Source organism: Athene noctua, chromosome 23, assembly GCF_965140245.1.
Source record: "Athene noctua chromosome 23, bAthNoc1.hap1.1, whole genome shotgun sequence".
Classification (NCBI taxonomy): Eukaryota; Metazoa; Chordata; class Aves; order Strigiformes; family Strigidae; genus Athene; species Athene noctua.
In genome coordinates, this window is record NC_134059.1 from 8,950,123 (window position 1) to 8,968,788 (window position 18,666).

General features: G+C 54.2%; 2 protein-coding genes across 9 annotated transcripts in view; both read right to left on the reverse strand.

The window, feature by feature from the left end:
- DENND2C (DENN domain containing 2C) overlaps window positions 1-7,168 on the reverse strand; it is a 27,249-nt gene extending 20,081 nt beyond the window's left edge. For 3 of the 7 annotated variants that reach the window (XM_074925231.1, XM_074925232.1, XM_074925233.1), the window contains exon 1: window positions 6,585-6,643. The gene's annotated coding sequence lies outside the window, so the exon portion shown is untranslated. The other 4 variants (XM_074925234.1, XM_074925238.1, XM_074925235.1 and 1 more) reach the window with 4 other exon arrangements.
- Window positions 6,835-16,762, reverse strand: AMPD1 (adenosine monophosphate deaminase 1). Of its 2 annotated transcripts, XM_074925240.1 has the most exons (16): window positions 16,741-16,762; window positions 15,197-15,208; window positions 13,181-13,355; window positions 12,512-12,677; window positions 11,286-11,448; window positions 10,850-11,069; window positions 10,295-10,424; window positions 9,817-10,011; window positions 9,450-9,581; window positions 9,191-9,354; window positions 8,935-9,061; window positions 8,328-8,491; window positions 7,961-8,081; window positions 7,328-7,501; window positions 7,084-7,194; window positions 6,835-6,992 (listed from the first exon to the last, which is right to left on the reverse strand). In XM_074925240.1, the coding sequence occupies exons 1-16, from the start codon at window positions 16,760-16,762 to the stop codon at window positions 6,837-6,839; spliced, it is 2,232 nt and encodes a 743-aa protein (XP_074781341.1). In that variant the 3' UTR covers window positions 6,835-6,836. The 2 variants fall into 2 exon arrangements, with proteins under 2 accessions (XP_074781341.1, XP_074781340.1); XM_074925239.1 differs by lacking the exon at window positions 15,197-15,208.
- Between the last annotated feature and the right edge of the window lie 1,904 nt (window positions 16,763-18,666).

An 18,666-nucleotide genomic window follows, 5' to 3' on the forward strand; every position in this document is an offset into this window, starting at 1 on the left:
CCTGCTCACGCTGGCTTCACTAACATTCCTGTGGCACTAAGAAGTCTCCCTGCAAAAAGCAGAACAAGAGCAGCAAGCAGACCCCTTCCAGACATGCGGCAAAACCAGAGGACTCCTACAGAAAGCAAGCCAGACCCACTCCGGGTGGGAACGCAGGCCGTAGTCAGACAAGGCCTGTGCTCAGGCTCCGCCGGACAGATCCAGGCAGCTCTCACTGACAAAAACTGGGTACGTGTCCTCCAAAGCTGCTGTTACGACATCCAGTCTTCATTGACTCACCAGAGCCTGTAAGAATCTGCAGAACCAAGGACAGGAAGCAAACCGAGCTGGAAGACAGAGGAGCTTAACCCTGCCTGGCAAGGGTTCCTGCCCCACGCACCAGGCTGGGCGTGGAGAGCCCCCGTGAGAGAGGCCCGCAGCCCTCCCACCGTTGACACCGCACCTCAAATTCCAGAGCTCCAGCACTACGAGCTCCAGCGCTGGCACTGCTGAGCCGCCTGGCAGAGGCGTTTGTAGTGCAGTTAAAAGAAAAGCACTGGCCTTGGCAGACCTACCCGATATAGTTAGTGAGAAAGCTCATGGACGTAGGACAGCCCAGGCTCCCTGAGCAATTCAGAGATGGCTTGGGCACAGCAGCACCTCGGCTGCACTGTCACACTCTACCAGAGCAGGCAGACACTGCTGCCTGTCTCCAGGGAGAGCAGAGGGGGTTCTTGAAGCCTGGCATTGCTTATCACACTGTCCCGGGCAGCTGCCGGTAACTCTCCCACTCAGCCCTGAACGGGCTAACCTCAGACAGTCTGGGCAGGCAGCTGCACCGGGGATATTAGCTGCACCATCAGCGTCCCGCCGTGTCCCTGACGCCTCCGTAGCCGCCCTGCTCTTGCCTGCGCCCGGCACGTCTCCGAAGCAGCGAGGCGACGCTGCTGCTAGTGCTGGTGGCACTGTGGCTCCAGCGCCAGCCCCAGCATGGCACAGCACCCCCTCCCCGCTCCTGCCAGCGGCGAGGTGCAGGCAGAGGACGAGCAAACAGAAGAGGGCTGCTGCTCCCCTCACGGAGGGGCAGGGACAGAGCAGAACAAGTTTGAGAACGAGAGAACACACAGAAAGCAAACCACAGCTACCCCACCCTGCCCGGCTCCCTTGCCACTGCCAGACCTCTTCCCACAGAGCCAGGCTGCTCCAGGCAGCAAGGGGCCCCTGCCCTCTCCTATAAATAGGCACTGTTTCCAAAACATCCTGAGCCAGAGCAGAGCCATCTTTCCTCAGTCCCTGTCTGCACAGCCCTGATTAGTGGACAGGAAAGCAACCTTCCCCATTCCCACTGCAACTGCTCCACAGCCACAGTGCTCAGGCCACTGCTGAGGAGCCGAAGCACCAGCCAGCAGAGGCAAAGGCTCTGTTGGGGAAAGCCAGGCTAGCAGAGGGGCGAAACAGCCTCCTCCCCACCAGTACCGCCTCAGACCAGGCACCTTCACTCCCTGCCTTCAAACACAGGACCACTGGATGCAGAACTCGTGCAGGGGCGGGCTGCTGAAGGACCCGTGTGGAGCAACAGGCTCACGGGCAGGAGCAAGCGCTCCGAGGCCAGCCTACACGCTCGGGGAGCACAGGCAGCTCCACGATGACTGCAAGCCCACGTGTGGCACCAAGGGCTCCCTTGCTTCCCAACAGCACTGGTAGCTTTCTCCTCCGAATACAGCAGCTGTCAGCTCGCCCTGGGCTCAGACCATGCAGCATCCATGGGGGAAATCACTGCACAGAGCAGACCGAGTAGCCGTGCTGCTCAGGGCTTCAGCTGGGTCCATCCTCAGGGCGTGCAGGGCTGCCTGTGCTCGAGGGGTCAGGTCTGCTGGCTCCCAGCACGCCCCATACCTTTCCTCCTAGCACTCACGTTGTAAGGCTGCCACAAGTAGTGCATCTGGTGGAGCCTCCTCAGCCAGCCTGCCATATTTCTGCTTCCATGTCCCGAGTCAGCCCAACACTCCTGACCTCTCCTGCTGTCCACATCTGTGCTTCCACGACAAGGCACAGCCAGCAACTGAGACACATGGTGGAGAAGCACAGTCCCAGCCAGCATGCAGGTGCTGGGGGTCTGTCTGAGGTGCTGCCCCTGGCTCTGCTCCCTGATGAATGCCCAGAGTTCAAGTAGTTCACCCAGTGCTCAAGCAATTCCCTGACTAGCATCCAGAGCTAGAGACCCGTCTAGAAACAGGATCCACACTGAGTTTATTTCCTCTCCTTCAGCACAAACCTCCCAAGCAGTATTACTTCTTCAGCCAGTGAAGCTCCACGCACTGGCTGGAGTATTACTGAGAAGGGGAAACAACCTTCATTCACCTACGAAGCTGGATAGTTTTGAGTGCAACAGTGAGGGTCTTTCCAAGACATCTTTGAACTACCAGCTACAACTAGAAACACATGGCTCCAGGCTCATCTTAAACACAGACAGTAGAGAAAAGCTTAAAGCACCCCATGTTCTGTCCTGCTCAGTGCTACTCCCAGCCACAGCCCTGAACTGTGTCTTCCAAAAGAACCATCTGAGGAGGGGAAGAATGCAGCTCTTCACCTGTCCAGGCTTGCAGGGCAGGTGGCTGCTATCAAGGACTAGGCTTTTAATCTACACCCATCACGTGAGCCAGGGTAAGGGTAGAGACTGATCTTTGGTGATGACTGGGGTGGTCTGATCCAAGCTAAGCAACGCTCAGTGCAGCCTGAGACAGGCCAAAACAGCTCAGGGACACAGAACTGGTAGAGACCACCAGCGTCAGGCAGCCAGCACTCGTATCTCAGGCACCACACACACCATTCACTCTCTCACAAACTAGCCAAACCGCTGCTCTCCTGAGTCTCCTTCCAAACTCTTTCAGTGCTTCCAGTATGCTTCCCAGTATTTCCACAGAAGCCAAATTTATCATCCCTACTGCGTTAATACTTACAGCAGTTCAGTGTAGTCAACAATACTGAATTATTTATTTGAAAGTAGTAGTTTGGGGCAAAGAGAAATTAAATAATTTCTAGAGCAAGTATCACACATTTCTCCCAAAAGAGAGCCTCTCTGACCCATGCTGTTTGAAGACAGCTTCCATATCTCTATCCAAAGCAGAAGAATGAGGCACATTCACACCATGTGATAGGTAGCCCTCACTCTTTTTCCAATTCTGAAAGCCAGAGAGCATGCTAAGCATTTTCCATGCAAAGTCTCAAGACAATTCCATTTCCTGAAACCACATGCTCAAGGACAGAATGCTGCCAGTGCTGTTCAAGAATAAAATATTCTTTGATGCTGAGGTCAAGCCCACCCACCGCAGGCGCTGCTGGTACCCCCCAACACCCCTTACTACACTCACACTGGCAGCTAACCAGCTAACCAAAGGCACAAACACACCACCTTACCTTATCCTGCTGCACCGCAGGCACAAGAACACGCAAATACTGACTCGGCAAGCCCATGCAGTTCTGAAGCAATCTTTCACTCCTTTTACGAGCCTGCAGTTCTAAACTACCCAAGAGACCTCCTTGTCACCAAGCCTCCGGTGTTGGTAGCCAAATAAAACACGGTTTCTGATCTCCGAAGTCCAGGGAAGCTGCCAGCTCAGTCCCGGAGGGATGAGGGGACAGTCCCCACAGCAGCAAGGACCCCTTCCCGAGCTCTCATCTACCCCCATTCTGTTCAGCTCCAGAATAAACCTGAAGCTTTTCTGAACAAAACTCTGCCATGCTGATGGCCAGAAACACACGGGCAGTACGAAACACACAGAGTTTATATCAAAAGTAGTAACACTTCAGGAATGCAGTTTGCTTAGTCATTTCCATATCGATACAAAGCAACTCCAGTTGTTAACTCATTCCGAGCTTCTATGTGTCATGCTGAGGTACGGAGCTCCACCTCATCAGCTATGTGGCCATGTAGAGCACAGCCCCTGGACACAGTAAATGTGATCCTGATTTTAATTACATGGCAAAAGAAGTTAAAGTCTGACCCCTGCCATGGGTCCTAAGACTTGTACTGATGAGAAAGATAGATCTGGATCTTTCAACTTCCGGTCTTTTTCTGGAGTCATGAAATACAACTTCTTGGAAGTAAGTTTTTACCCATGCTGGAAAACCCCCACACTTTAGATATGTAAACCCTAAAGGCTTTTATACCAGAGGACAGAGGGACAGAACCCACAATGTACTATTTTTAAAGTCATGTTTTTTAACCTGACTCACAGCATCTGAATGCCCAGGTTACTGAATGCCCAACACTGAAAACCGCAGCTGACTCAGACACTACACCACGGGCTGGCTGCGTGCCCTGCAGCTTCACGCAAGTGCTAAGACCCAAGGTGGGGACAGAAAAACTCAAACGTGAGTTATCCTGGGCCCGTTTCTTGGTGCAACTGTCAAAGGTGAGATTCCAGGGGCTGACATCACCATGCCACGACCACCTTTGTGTTACACGGGCCACTGCAGACAGGCTGTGTGGGGCCAAAACCGGCCACTCATTCCTCTGGAAAAGTCTTGGCAGCATGGAGGCAGCTGTCACAAGAGGTTCAGAGTGTGCAGACCAAGGCAGCGCCAGAAAACCTCTCAGACACACATCAGATAACATGTTCCCAGAGCTACAGGGAATGAACCACATCTGTACCAGAAGCCCAAGATCAGAATTTTGCCAAGCAGCAATGCACAGCACTAGGACTCAGCACGCCACAATAGAGCCTCCAGCCAGCAGTTTCAAGCAGGAAGGTTTTAGAAGGCAGCACCACCACCATTTATGCTCCCCATACCCAACACCCTCAGGCATTCTCTGCACATGCCCCCCCTTCAAAGCAAACTGGAGCACACAGCCCAGGAGACGTGCATTTTGGGATAGGGTGCCAAAAACCTTTCAGAGTCCATTTCTTCACTCATCCTACCCCTGCAGCACTAACTTCTAAATGCTGAGACAGCAAGCAATTTGCCCAATCCTGACTGCAAGCCCCTGAAGAAACAACCAGTCTGAGTAGTGACTGGAAGACAGCACAGTCCTGGGAAGTCCCTGGGCTCCTGACCCTGATCAGGGCACTTCCATCGCTCTAGCAAATACCCTGCTGAAGGCCTTTCCCTCCCTTGCCCATCTGTGACTGAGCAGTCAGCAGGACCAAACTCCTGCACCTCCCCTCGGGCTGACAGAGCCCTGGGTTTGTTCAGCAGCTTCTCGTTTCTGTGCTCTGCTGTCCTTTCCCATACAGCAAGGTCACTCCTCATCTGTCCCTCCTGTAAGTCTGACAGACAGGGACGGCAGAAACAGCAGCCACCACTGCCCAGATGCACATTTCCAGGGGCGGTTTTTCCTGCAACTCCTCTTCTACTTTCCTTCCACCATCAGGGCTGATGCAAGTCCCAGCTGTCAGGAGGAAGAGCTCCCACCACCACCGGGGCTCTGTCAGAGCCGTGGCCAGGTGCCTGCCTGCAGTGACAGGCTGCCTTCAGCCGTGTAACTGGTAGAGGGGTCTGCGAACCGGGAAGGCAAGGGGAGGCTGGTCCAGCAGTAAGCCCACGCCCCGTGCCCTGGGGCAGCACTGCCAGAAAGGACCCCTGTAACTACAGGCCTGAGTACCTCAGCGCAACAAAGCACAAATACCCAGCGCTACCTACAACATCGCAGCCTACGAGTAAAGAGTTGCCCTAATGAGACTGTACAGAATCAGAGTGGTTGGGGTGGGGGAGGACCTCCGGCGGTCACCCTGTGCACGCCCTGCTCAAGCAGGGCCACCCACAGCAGGTCGCCCAGGGCCGTGTTTGAACGTCTTCTGAGCATCTCCATGGGGGACGACTTCACAGCCTCCCTGGGCAACCCGGGCCAGTACCTGGTCACCTCCAGAGCGAAAAAACATCTTGTGATGTTCAGAGGGAACCTCCCGTGTGTCGGATTGTGCCCGTCACCTCTGGTCCCGTCTCTGGTCCCCGCTGGAAAGAGCCTGGCTGGGTCCTCTCTGCACCCTCGCGCCGGGCGTTCCGTGAGATCCCCCCAATCCCTCGGGCCGAAGAGGACGAGGGACGGCGGCACGACACGAGGCTGTGACTCACGGAAGGCAGCGGCACCGCTTCCCCCGCTCCCGTTCGTTCGCTCCCTGCCCCGTCCGCCGGGGAAACGGTCCAGCCGCTGCCGGCCCTGCCACGGGCCCTCGGGGGGGCTCCGCGGCCGCCGGGGCTCCAGCGGGGACCAGCCGGCCCCGCCGTGCGGCTGCAGGGCCGCTCGCCCCCGGCCCGGGAAACGGCGCCGCGGCACCCCCTCACCCGGCCCCCGCAGCCCTCGGCAGCCCCGAGCCGGAGTGCGGCAGCCGCCTGGCGGGGAGCGCGACTCCCGCCCGCCCGCCCGCCGCCCCGGGTCGAGCTGCCCGTCCGGACCCCGGGCGAGGGGGCGCAGGACGGGGCGCAGGACGGGGCGCAGGACGGGGCGCAGGACGGGGCGCCCACCGCGCCCAGCGACCGACCCCCCCACCCCCGCGGCGGGAACCCAGCGCGCGCCTCCACCAGCCCTCACCGGTGCCTCGGCTCGGCCCGGCCCCCCCTCACCCGGTGCCCCGGCCCGGCCCCCCCTCACCCGGTGCCCTCACCGGTGCCTTGGCCCGGTCCCGCCTCACCCGATGCCTGGTCCCGCCTCACCCGATGCCTGGCCCCGCCCCGCTTCCTCAGGACGCTCCCGGCGCGCCCCAAGACGCCGCCCGTTGGCTCCCGCGGCCGTCTCTCAGGCGCCAGCCCCGCCCCCGTCGCAGCGCGCACCCCGCTCCTCACGGTCGCTATTTTACTGCGCGGCAGCCGCGGCCCGAGCGCGCCCCCCCGGCCCCCGCCGCAGGCCCAGCCCAGGCCTAGTCGTTTTTCAGGCCCTCGGCGATGAGGTTGAGCTCGTAGCACCAGGTCTCGTAGCGGTAGGCCATGCGGATCTGAGCCACGTTTGTCTTCCGGATGTCGTTGCCTTGGGGCCCCTCTTCCAGGTAGTGCTCACCCAGGAACTTAGCCTTCTCCTGCCGGGGACAGGACAGCGGTACGGGCCGAGGACGGCGACAGGCGGCCGGGCCCCCTCGGGGCCTGGCGCGAGCCCGAAGGGGCACATACCTCGTGGGACAGGCCGCACTGCAGGACGCTGTTCCGGGCAATTTCACACATGTCACAGGTGCTGAGCTTGAAGACCTGGGCAGCAATGGCGTACTCCTCCATCAGCGGCTCCTGCAGCCGGGGGCAGTGTTAGCGGCCGGCACAGCCCAGCTGCCCCAAGGCCCAGCCTCTGCTGCTCCCCGGGGGCCCACAGAGCCCCGGCCCCAGGGTGCGGACAGCAGGAGGGGGTCAGCTCCCACCGTACCTTGGTGTAATGAAACTGCATGGGGTCATCTGTAGAAAGGGACACCATGAGGCCCTTCTGGTGGAAGTCTGGCAGAGGGTTCTTTGCATACTCCAGGAAGAGGCTGTTGTTGCTGAGTGGGGACATAGCAATGGGGATTTGGGCAAGGAAGTACAGATACTGCAACACCGGGCTCTGCAGAGATAAGCAGAGTTGACAGGTTAGGGATGAAGTTGCTGTGCCCTCCACTTCTCTAGGGTCACTCCTCAGGTCAGCCCAGTGCCCCAACCAGGAAATCCTGTGCACAAAGCTCCTGTGTGCAAGAAAAGAGTTAGGCAGGCTAACAATCCTGGAGCACAAGTGGCCAAGCAAACTCAAACCTGTCTGATCTCAGAACTCAGCTGGCTCCAAGGATAACAGACGTATCCAGTGATAGCTCTGTGAGGCTGAACCCCTGAAATCTGAATACATTTCTCAGCTACATCCCCAAACATGCCTGGAGTAACCCAGAGAATTGTGTGACACCTGGCTGAAGCCAGGCTGTGTCAGTCCAAAGCAGAGGCACAATTAATTGTCAGCTACAGTAGAGGCCAGCTGTGAACATGTTCTCCTCTGCCATGCCTGAGCTGCTCTCTGGCAGAGCACTCCACTTACCTTCTTGAGGTTGAGACCATGGGAGATATTATCTGCCGTCATGAAGGCTGCAAGCAGATGCGTGATGGCCCCGGCTTCCCCACAATGTGGACGGAAGAGGAAGGTGTTCATACCACGCTGCCTAGGCACATGGAAGGAGGACTCAGAGCAGGTAAGCAACAGGGTTAGGTGGCATCTCTGCAACCCCAAAGTTTTCACCCAGTCCCACACACTTCCTACCAAGGAGGATTGCTCTGGGACACGAGGCTCCACACTACACTGGTGGCAGACCGAGGAGGGCCCCACTTCTTCCACATCAACAATCAAAGAGGCAGCCCCCCTTGTGCCAGCCCATTGCAGGTCCCTTTTAGCAAAGCCTGGGCCTCACCTGCGTAGGTTGTTAAGCACCAGGATGTTGGCATACATATAGTATACGTAGTAGGTGTAGGACGGGTTCTTTTCAGAAGTCCATTGCTCTGGCTTTGGGCTTTTAGTGCTGAACATGTGTCCACTATGCTTAGATTCATCATCCACACTGTCGAAGCCAGTGATCTGCTTAGCAAGGTAACAAAAAAGCTGCATCTCAAAGCTCCCCACCTCATGGTGCCCAGGTGGGCTGGCTTGCCCTGCCCCACTGCAGCTTGCCACAGCCCAGCTGTAGCCTGTACCCCTGTGCCCCGCAAGAGCACAGTCAGGAGCAAGGTTGCAGACCTTGCCCCTCACAAACCCTCAGGCTTTACCAAAGGCTGGAAATAAAGCTCACACCAAAGCACTTCTCCAGGAGGAGAGTGGGCAGCATTTCCCACAGCAGCCAGCTCCAGGAGTCTGAACCCTCCCAGCACTTCTGGGGACACACCCCTTTCCCAGAATGTGGCAGTAGGGCCACATGCCCACTAATGACATTTTCCATGTCAGGGCCAATACTCCCTTTCTTGGGCACAAACAGGAATGTGAGTGCTCACCACATCCTGACAACATCATCAAGTGACACTCACGTGGCGTAGAAAAACACTGAGCTCTTTGTGGGCTCGAGGATTGACAGTTGCTTCAAACACAGGAACAAAGATATTTTCTAGCATCTTCCCAAAGTGTGGGAGGAAATTCTTAGACCTGAACACATCACTGTGGACAGAGACAGGCATTAGCTCTGGCAGAGGAACAACGTGGACTACTGTCCCCATAATCCCTTCAGGATAAAAAATGAGGTATAGTGCACTGTAAGGCACAGTGTTCTCAGACCACAGCACATACTAAATCCTGGGTACTTGGATCATCCACTTCATGTTGGAGGAATAGACCCGATGTTTGCTGAACCAGCTGGCGAGCTTGGGCCACTCCTCAGCTGATCGCCCGTAGATCGACAGGCGCGGCTCCGCGTGCTGGTACTTGGCATCCTCCAGATCAGAGCCAACCTCCTGCTCACCGGGACAGGCGGTTACACGGGGACCCTCCAGCCCCTGGGCACAGCAGCACCGCGGCTTAACTGTTCTCTCCTCCCCTGTATTCTCACCTTGATGATGGTAGCAAAGTATTCGCCACCGATAGCGTTCTCCGTCTTCAGATAGAGGTCACGCAGCTCGCTGGCACCCACGGGGTTGTACTTGTCATTGAACTTGTCAAAGCGCTGAAATGTCTGCCGCCCCTGGAGTAAGGGGGGTCAGGGGCAAATACTACACAGGCACACTGGGTTCAAGCACACCAGCTGAGCAGGGACTGGTCCCAGCAACCCAAAATGGGAAAGCCAGGAGCTGCTACATCCTGCCACAAACACTAACATGGCACAACACGTCATGGGTACTCAGGGAGAGGAAGAGCCATGCCTACAGCAGAGGATGAGAGCGACCCAAGCGGCCTCACACTGATGTCCTACCACTTACAGCATGGACATCCAGGGAATCCACTGTCAGGTCATAGGGGTGCAGATTGAGCTGCTGGAAAAGCTGTTTCAGGGTGAGCTGCTTCCCCTTGGCATCATAAACTACACGGTCAGCATCCAGACAGTATGATTTCTTGATGAAACGCAGAAGATGCTTCTGGTTCATGCAGGCTGCAGCATGGATGTGTGTGTCCACCTGACAAATCAGAGGGACAGCTATCCAGCTTCAAGTCGGGATGCTCGGGTACCATCCTGGGGGGGCTAGCAAACCCCTCAGGTGAGCCCAAGTTGTGTGGGGAGCGCGGCTCAGCCCAGCAGATGAAGACAATAGGCCTAGGCCAAGAGCACCCCACTCAACACCATCCCATTAGCAGGAACAACATAGATGCCACAGACTGTACTGTCCAGTTCTCTGGGAGGGGAAGGCACCAAGACAGTTTGTCTTCTGATTCACCAGGGCTCTAAGCTTTGTCATTTACCTTCCGGCAGTTGTAGAAGTCCCGGTGGGGGTTGTTCTTCAGCTCTTTCATCTCCTCCATCTCATTTAGCATTTCATGCACTTGGAACTTGGACGAGAGGAACTTCAGGCGCCGATGAGCATAGGTCTTACTAGTGAAAGCAAAGGGCAGAACAGTGACTGGGCTCCGTACCCCTCAACACAGGGACACGGCCCATCAGACACAGGGGTGCAGTTTCACCCGAGGTGGAGGAGCTCATGCTGGCCTGGCCTGCTTCCCTAAGGTGCTTCTCCTGACTCTATTGCAGAGCTTCAAAGGAAGGCCTAGCTGGGGGTGAGCGTACCTGCAGGGCACGTCTCCACCCCCTGAATGCTGACTTTCCTTCAGACCCCAGTCAAGATGGCTGACAAGGGCCAAGGAGCTTTGGCAGCCAGGAGGCTGCATGCCTGTCACCAGCCGGTTCCTCCCTCCGCCCAGGAAGGGGAGGGGGCACCCCTGGCTCTGCCCTGACCTCCCGCTGCCTGCTGAGGCAGGGCCTGTTCAGCCATACCCAGCAGTGCCGGGCTGTGCACTTACACAGGCCCCTGTGCGATCAGGGCCAAGAGGAAGTTCATGTCATCAACAAAACGCTCGAGGCTGGGGTAGGGCAGGTCCTTTGGCTCATTTCTGTCAGCCGCTGCCTTGTCTCCGTAGATGTAAACTACCCCATCCTTCATCTGGATGTGGTATCCCAGGTCCTCAGCGAGACTCCCAGTTTCGAAGGGATCCTGCCCATCCTTCGCTGGCGGGGTGAACACTGGGCAGGAGGAGAACACCGTGAGGCGCAGACGGCCGGCCCAGACCCCGCCACGCTGCTCCCCAGGCACAGCGCAGGGACAGTCCGGCCACCGCGAGGCTGAAGAGGAGGCCTGGGCAAGCAACTCCCCTGTGGAGCACTTCCACAAGCCTTTTCCAACCCCTGCCACCCCGTGCTGAAGCCAGAGGGGAAAACACTCCAGGTGCTTAAATGTACCTGGGCCGGTGTCACTCGCCCTCCAGACCTCGCCTTCGATGGCTCGCAGGTACTGCGACGGCGTCCTGGGGAACCTCTGCACAGACTGCTGCATGTACCTCTCCCGGATGTGCAGGGCACGGTACAAGCCTTTGCAGACAACTTCAAAATCTTCAACTGTCACCTGCAAGAGGGCTGTTGTTGAATGCAACCCAGCTGCCTGAGAGATACCCTGCCGCACCAAGACGTAAGGAGGACAGTTCGCAGCAAGATACCCTCCCTCCCAAAGAAGGGATGATAGGCAAAGTCCTAGACATGGCAAAGGGAAGTTCCACACACCAGAACCAATGAATTCCAGCTGCCATCCCCTCTTACATTCCTCACTGTAAACTGTAGTTGGCACTGCAATAGAAGCCAGGGCTGGGCAAAACACTAAAAGCTATTTTTGGAGCTCAGGCTGAAACTGAAGCAGGACCAACAACATCCACTGACCCGGCATGTCAGCAGTTTTTTGATTTACTGCACAGACAAGTGTTCTGGGCAGTCAAGAGAGGTCAGACTGGAGCAGCATGGGAGAATACCATGTGGCACTTGCAGCTAGCTACAGTCATGGCAGAAGGAATGTCCCTGCGCACAGAGGGACTCTCGGATTCCCATAAACACTCCTCTGCTATGCAGCTCCAAGCTGAGCAACCTGCTCCAGTCCAGGAGGTAGCAACCTGCCAGCAGTATCTCAGAAGCAGCACAGATGTAATAGGAGGCTGTGGAGGAGGAAAAGGGGGAATTAGCACAGGATGTAGCAGTCCTGGTCTGCTGGCTCTAGGTGACCCTGCCTGAGCAGGGGGTTGGACCAGACGACCTCCACAGGTCCCTGCCAGCACCAGCCATTCTGGGATTCTGTGACACGCACAGATCTCGGACAGATACAGCCACGTGTGAGCAGGAGCAGGCTGCAACAGAACAGGCGTAGCCTCCCCTGCCGTGCCCTCCCCTCCGCCCTGTCCAGAGAATCCCATGGAAGCAGCCGCACTCCACAGACTCCTGCTAAGGAATTCAGCTCCAGATCCTCCAGGGATGCAGCGGGGCACCATCAGATGCTCACGAGACACAGGCTGAGCTGGAAGACACCGACTGTCCCCACTGGACCTGGTTCAGACTCCTGTGACACTGGCACTACTGAGGGACAGGCAGGGAGTAGATGAGGAGGCAGTCAGCACGGGGAAGGGTATAGCCATGCAAGCACCTACCCCAGAGGCATAATCCCCCGTGATCTGTACCCGCTGGAAGTCGGGCACAGTCTGGTACACGGGGGAGGTAGAGATGACTTCGTCGATAGCGGACAGTCTGGTTATAGACTTCTGAGCCACAGGGACTGCCAACGCCACTGTCTTCATGCGGAGCAGGCGCTTCTTCCTGCCAGGGAGGAAAGCCTCAGGCAAACCCCCAACTCCATGGTCACATGCAGGTGCAGGGTCAGGGGCTCCTGCCACAGCCATGTTCCAACAACGCACAACATGAATCGTCTCCCTGGTGCTTTCTGAGCACCTTAGACACTGCCGAGAGCAGAGGCCACAACACACACGGCAGCCACAGACTCTCAAGCGTGGACCTTGGAAGTTGCACCTTTCCAAAGAAAGGTCTCCAAGTCTCCCTCTCCAACAGCTCTGTGGCCTTTGCTGTGCTGACCCCCAGGGAACAGGCCAAGGGTGTTTTTCTGTCCAACAGCAGGAACGGTTGGAGAGAAAACCCTGAAGTACCTGACAGATGCCCTGGGATTACCAAGGATTTATCCCATGGGTGTGGTGAGCTGTTTTCACAGGCCTTGATTTATGTGCCCCCTGCTTTCTTCCAGCTCTGGCTGGGGATGTGCAGATAATGCTCCTCTCCTCTCCCCAGCTGCCCTCGTTGTTGCTCACCGCTTTTCCATTGTGGCAGAGCTCTCCTGAAGCATCATGCGTGCTCTCCTTTCCTGGCGTGAGATGGGGCAGATCTCTTCCACATCAAAAGGAGAGATCTCTTGCCTGACCTCCTCATCTTTCACCTCAGAGGCAAAGATCTTCTCTGCAAAGGAGCGCATTGCCTCATCCATCTCTGCAAGGAGAAGGAGCAGAGTGCAAGGTCACACAGGCACTGGTTCCCAGCCACCCTAACAGGCAGGTGCCCCTTGCAGTCAGCTCGATGCTCTGCTGTCACTTCCTTATGACACCTACACCTTCGTGCTGCCCAGAAGAGTCTGAGCAACCTCCAGAATTTGCAGCGAGCTTACAGAGCCTGGGCCACAAATAGTGGGCTGGAGACATACCTAAACACCCCCAGTACACCAGGAAAGGTAAACACAACCCGCAGTCCAAGAGTAGTTCAAAAATGCCCAGAAAGATGCAAGTCCTTGGGAAGGGCACTTATGAGAGCACGCACTGGGGGGAAGAGGGGAGGATCAGCAGAGCCCTCACAGCTCGAGGGAGCCCAAGACCCACTTGCTCCACAAGGCATCCAGTCAGGATGAAGACAGAGGTGGAGATGGACAGAGCTGGCAGCCCAAGCACTTCGTTCCCACCATCACAGTGCACTGAAGAGCTCCTCGTGTGGGACTACGCCCCTCGCAGCCCATCACGTGCAGCATGCTGCAAAGGTGCCGGCTAATATGGCCCTACAAAAGGTGCTACCGACACAAGCTTGGCTGGAGCTTTATGTAGTAGGAGAACGAAGGTTAAAAGCCCTTCCACTGCCAATAAAATGCCATAGAACAAGAACGTGAGGGCTCTTCTGACAACATCTCCTGGAAGCACACATTTGCACGGCAGCACACAGCCACTAATGGAGCAGGTTTTGCCAGCAGCCGGCAGCTCAGCATGAAGAGTAGTGAGGATGGATGCTGAAAGATGGACCACAGCACTGACACGTCAGACAGGACACAGTCAGCAGACAGGAACAAAGCAGAAGGGACTGACATGCACGGCAGAAACGTGCCAGACCTACGAGAGATTTTCAGTAATGAACCTAGCTGTTCTTCCTCCCACAGGGTGTTGGGGGATCAAAACAGTTCATTCCTCTAGCCCTGAATCTGCAGTTCCAAGGTCCTAGCTGTGGGCTAGAGGGGGAGGGCCTAACGTAGGGGCTTCCTTTCCTGGCTGTTACATGGTAAGGCAGAAGGGTTTGTGCTGAGCTAAAAACACATGGGAAAGTTCTGGCACTAGGTCCATTTCTCAGCAGTGCAATGCCACAAAACCAGGATTTCAATAACAAAAGTTGCTTGCTGTTGTAAAGTTGCTACATCATCAGTGGGTCCCGACACACTTCTTAGAAGATAAAATGCCTTTTTTTGTACTATCCCATTATTGCCCACTGTTAGGGACACTGAGATGACACATGTCTCAGAAAGAAACGTTTTCTGCTGACACAAGGCCTCAGAAAACATGAAGTAGGAAGAAGTGGGCAGGGGCACCATATTGTGGATTTCAACCTGAATAAAGGAGGTGAAGCATTGGATCTGTCCCCTCATAGATCAAATCCACTATGACCAGGATGCATTCAAAAGAAGTTACTTTAGGTAGGATCTCTGTTTAAAAAAAAAAAAAAAAAAAGGCAAAAAACAAACCTAAAACCCCAACAAAGGTGTGAATAGGTGCGTGAAATTTCAGTATGTTTCATTTCCTGCCACGGAGGAAAGAACTCCACTAAAAAGAAGCTTATCTCCTAAGCAAGGAGCTGAGGGGGGCCTAGGACAGTATTTAACAAATAGCAGCTTCAGATATCAACGGACCAAAAAGCTGGAACCATTCCCTGAAACAATGGAGGGCACAGCTGGCACTGCTAAGAAGTAGCATCGTCTGGAGCTGCTGAAAGATCACCATGATCATGTAACTGCTGTGTTTCCAGTGATCATGTCGTGGCAGTAACACAGCAGAGCACATGAGAAGCCTAGCAATACTCACCTCTGTCTTCTGCTGTTTGAGATAAAACAGAAACAAAATAAAAACAGATGTGACCATCAGCCATTCAAATTCTAAGCCTTTTCATCTAATCATCACATCAGTGATTAAAAAGGGATTAAGGGATTAATAAAGTATAATTTTAGCCAAAGCCTTCCACTTACAAAAGAAAGAACAGTACTTGTCACTTTGCACCATGTAAAGATGCAAGTTCAGTGTTGACTGTTCCACGATCCAGCCTCGGTGGGGCACAAATTAATGAACCACATTGCAGATGCCATCCAACCTGAGGCTCTTCGGCAGAGCTTCTGCCTTATGACAGTCTCTGGGTTTCCCTGCAGCTGTCCAAGGGGAGCAGCGTTTTCTAGAACCTAGATCACCTCAGTCAACACTACAAGCAACGAACAGATACCTTGTCATCTAATAAGACCGAGCCGTTTGGGAGGTCTCTCCCTACACCTGTGTCCAGGCACAGGGATGCAGAAGAGCACAGGAACAACATAAGAGGGCAGAACAGCATTCTCCTGCCTGCACAAGAAAGCAAATATTTTAGTGACTCAGAGCACCAGAGCTACTTTGCTATTTTTTGTCTCTGACTCGCCATCCTTTGTGAAGATCAGGATGGATGGTCATTTCAGAGGTGCTAAGTTTCATCCTCCTGCCACCTATGGTCACACCTCCATTTATTCACTGACAGGATCAGACAGCTGAGACAATGCAGGTCCACCGTGCAGTTCCACTCCGGGTCATACAGTGTGGCATCAACATTTTGGGGGTGCAACTCACACCCTTTCCATCTGACTCAGAAAATTCAGGCTGGAGCTCTGGCATTACAAGTCATCAGCTGCTGACTTCCCCAAATCCAGCCTGCAGAACACACTCTCCTGGCATTCGAATTCCCTGTATTCATTTGCAAACTAAGCATCCCAGAAATGCCTGGCTTGACCTTTCATCTGTTCAGTGGATGAAAATTACACTCACGAAGGTCAACAAATTCCACTGATGTTGCAGGGCCTGGCTTTTATACTAGCTTCACCTACTAGGTCACACCACACAGCACTGCAGTTCTAACTGTGCTCTTATCAGAACTGTCGGGTGCTGATATACTTCAGGGCTCTGTAATGGCAGTCACATGTGCCCCTGTACTGTTCTGCAAAGCCTGGCTGGCACTCCTACTGCTGCCCCATTTATGTTCCACATCCCCTCAGGACCACACATCATCTGAGCTTAGCAAGGCTGACCAGAGACTCCTGAAATCCCTCTGACCCCTTCCACAGGGATTTAATGGTATTGCTACAAGACACGTTTACAGGATACATGACACCACAGGAGGGACAATATTTTTCTTCGGTACAAGCATAACAAGACTTAAACAACAGTATTTCTTTGCTGCACTGTCCCAGAACGTCTCCAAGCAGAAATCAAACCACTCAAAGCCATTAGCGAGGTCCCCTGGCCTGCAAAGGTACCACACCATCAAGATCTTGGAGCTGCAGGCTAACCAGCCTGCCCGTGGCTCCTCCTCGCGCCACCTGCTTCAGACCTACCTGGAACTCTCACCCGCGACATCTTTGCAGAAGTTCTCAGAGCCTCAAGTAACACCCTACTGTAACAGAGCACAAGTAGCTGACTGACTGCACAGCAGCCTAGCACTAACGTTACCACTTTCCCTTCCCTGTAATTAGACTCTCCCGCTCTAAAAGGAGAACGGAGATCAACTGTAAGACTATTTAAGGTGCAACAGAAACAGGTGAAACCAGGGCTCAAATTTAATACTTTTTATAAAGTTAGGCTTTCATTTTACATTAGAGAGTTTCACCTGTTGTCTGGCCAGATTGCTACTTCCCAGGACAGCTGTGCCTTTCTAAAGTGGACTCTGGAAGTCAAGTCTTTTGAGAGAGACCCAACCTGAGGTGTTCCGTGCTGAACCAATGCTTTAAAGGAAATCCCTAAGGCACAGGGCTGATTAGAACAGGAGCTGTGGATAGGGACAGATGAAGTGCTCTCACCAACCAGCATGTTATTCAGAGAAGATTTTTCCTGAGAGGGGTCTAAAAGGCTGGATTTTAGGAACAGCAGTTGCACAGATGTCTTCAATCTTCCCAGCTGAATCAGACAGAGTGCAAGGAGCTATATTTTGTTCCTGAACTTTTCGGGGACTTCCTCTATAAAACTATATCGTAATAGTAAGGTGATATTCAGTTCTGCATGTGGTGAGCCATAGCTGAGAGACCGGCCTTTAGTACAGCCCAAGGTGTGGCATGAAGCTCCTCCCTTAAGCTGCAGACAGTGGTTCGGGTCTGGCTGAGCAGGGCAGCCTGGGAAGAACCGCTCGGCTCAAGTCCTTCCAGCCTACAGGCACTGCGGGCTGTACCCAGTCCTTTAGTGCCGCCTCAAACCTACTTCAGATCTCACACATGAAGTTGGAAAACAGCTCCAGTCTGAAGAAAATGTCCAGAATGTGTAGTGCCCTCTATGTTGCCAGGGTAACTCTGAGCTTCTGACTCAGCTTCCTGGTGGGAAGCAGTAAGCTTGAACAGGTCAGAAGGATACAATAGTTCTAATGTGAAACAGTCTTTTCCTGTTTGTTTATACTTCACTTCTCCATGAACTCGAAAAATGGCACCGAAATCAGGACAAGTCAAGCAAAGCATTCAGGCTGTAGCCAGCCCAGTCTTGCTGCTGATTTAAGAGGTGACTTTGGTCGTAACAGAAAAGCTAGCACCCCTGGAAAAGACAACCCTGTTTGGAATTGTACACGCGTGTAAGGGCTTCCTGTGCTGTGTTTTGTAGGAACAGCTAGGGAAGGGCCTTGTCCAGGAAGACAGCTGGAATGTCTTCTTGCATAAAGTAGAACTGGAAATAACATGTCATAGATTTTGACCATAAGTGCATGGGAAGCTTGTGGCACAACTGATCAGTGAAGTCAGATTAGCTGAGACCTGGCACTGCACCTCCAGTTGAGATAATCCCCAGAGCATCCAGAAACTCTCTCTGAAAGATCACTATTTGATGTGCACAGCTTCAAAACATGCTGGGTTACAATTAAGAAATTCTCTGGAATTCAGGAAGGTTTAGCTGCACTTCCCAGATATTCCCCAAGAATATCAATTGTTTCCTCCCCACGGCATGCAGAGGTGTAGCCAAGAGGGCAAAGCTGGGCTGTTGTTAGTCTTGATGTCTAACACCTGGTCTCCTCTCATGCTGACAGCAGTCTTCAGTTCCTGAATAATTCCTGTTCTTACTCATCCCCCAGTTTGTGAGTCCCCACACCACATTACTGTTTAACTATTTCATTTAAGGTTAATAAAAACTGACTCCTGCTTGTTTGCTCTCCCAGAGCCCAAATATCTGCCCCTAACCTTTCCAGATACATCAAGATCTTAGGATTCACATATGAAACCAGAAATAACCTTTAGGGTGCAGAGGTTATCTTCCTCAAGTGGTCTCTTGATCCTCTGGCTTTTTAAATC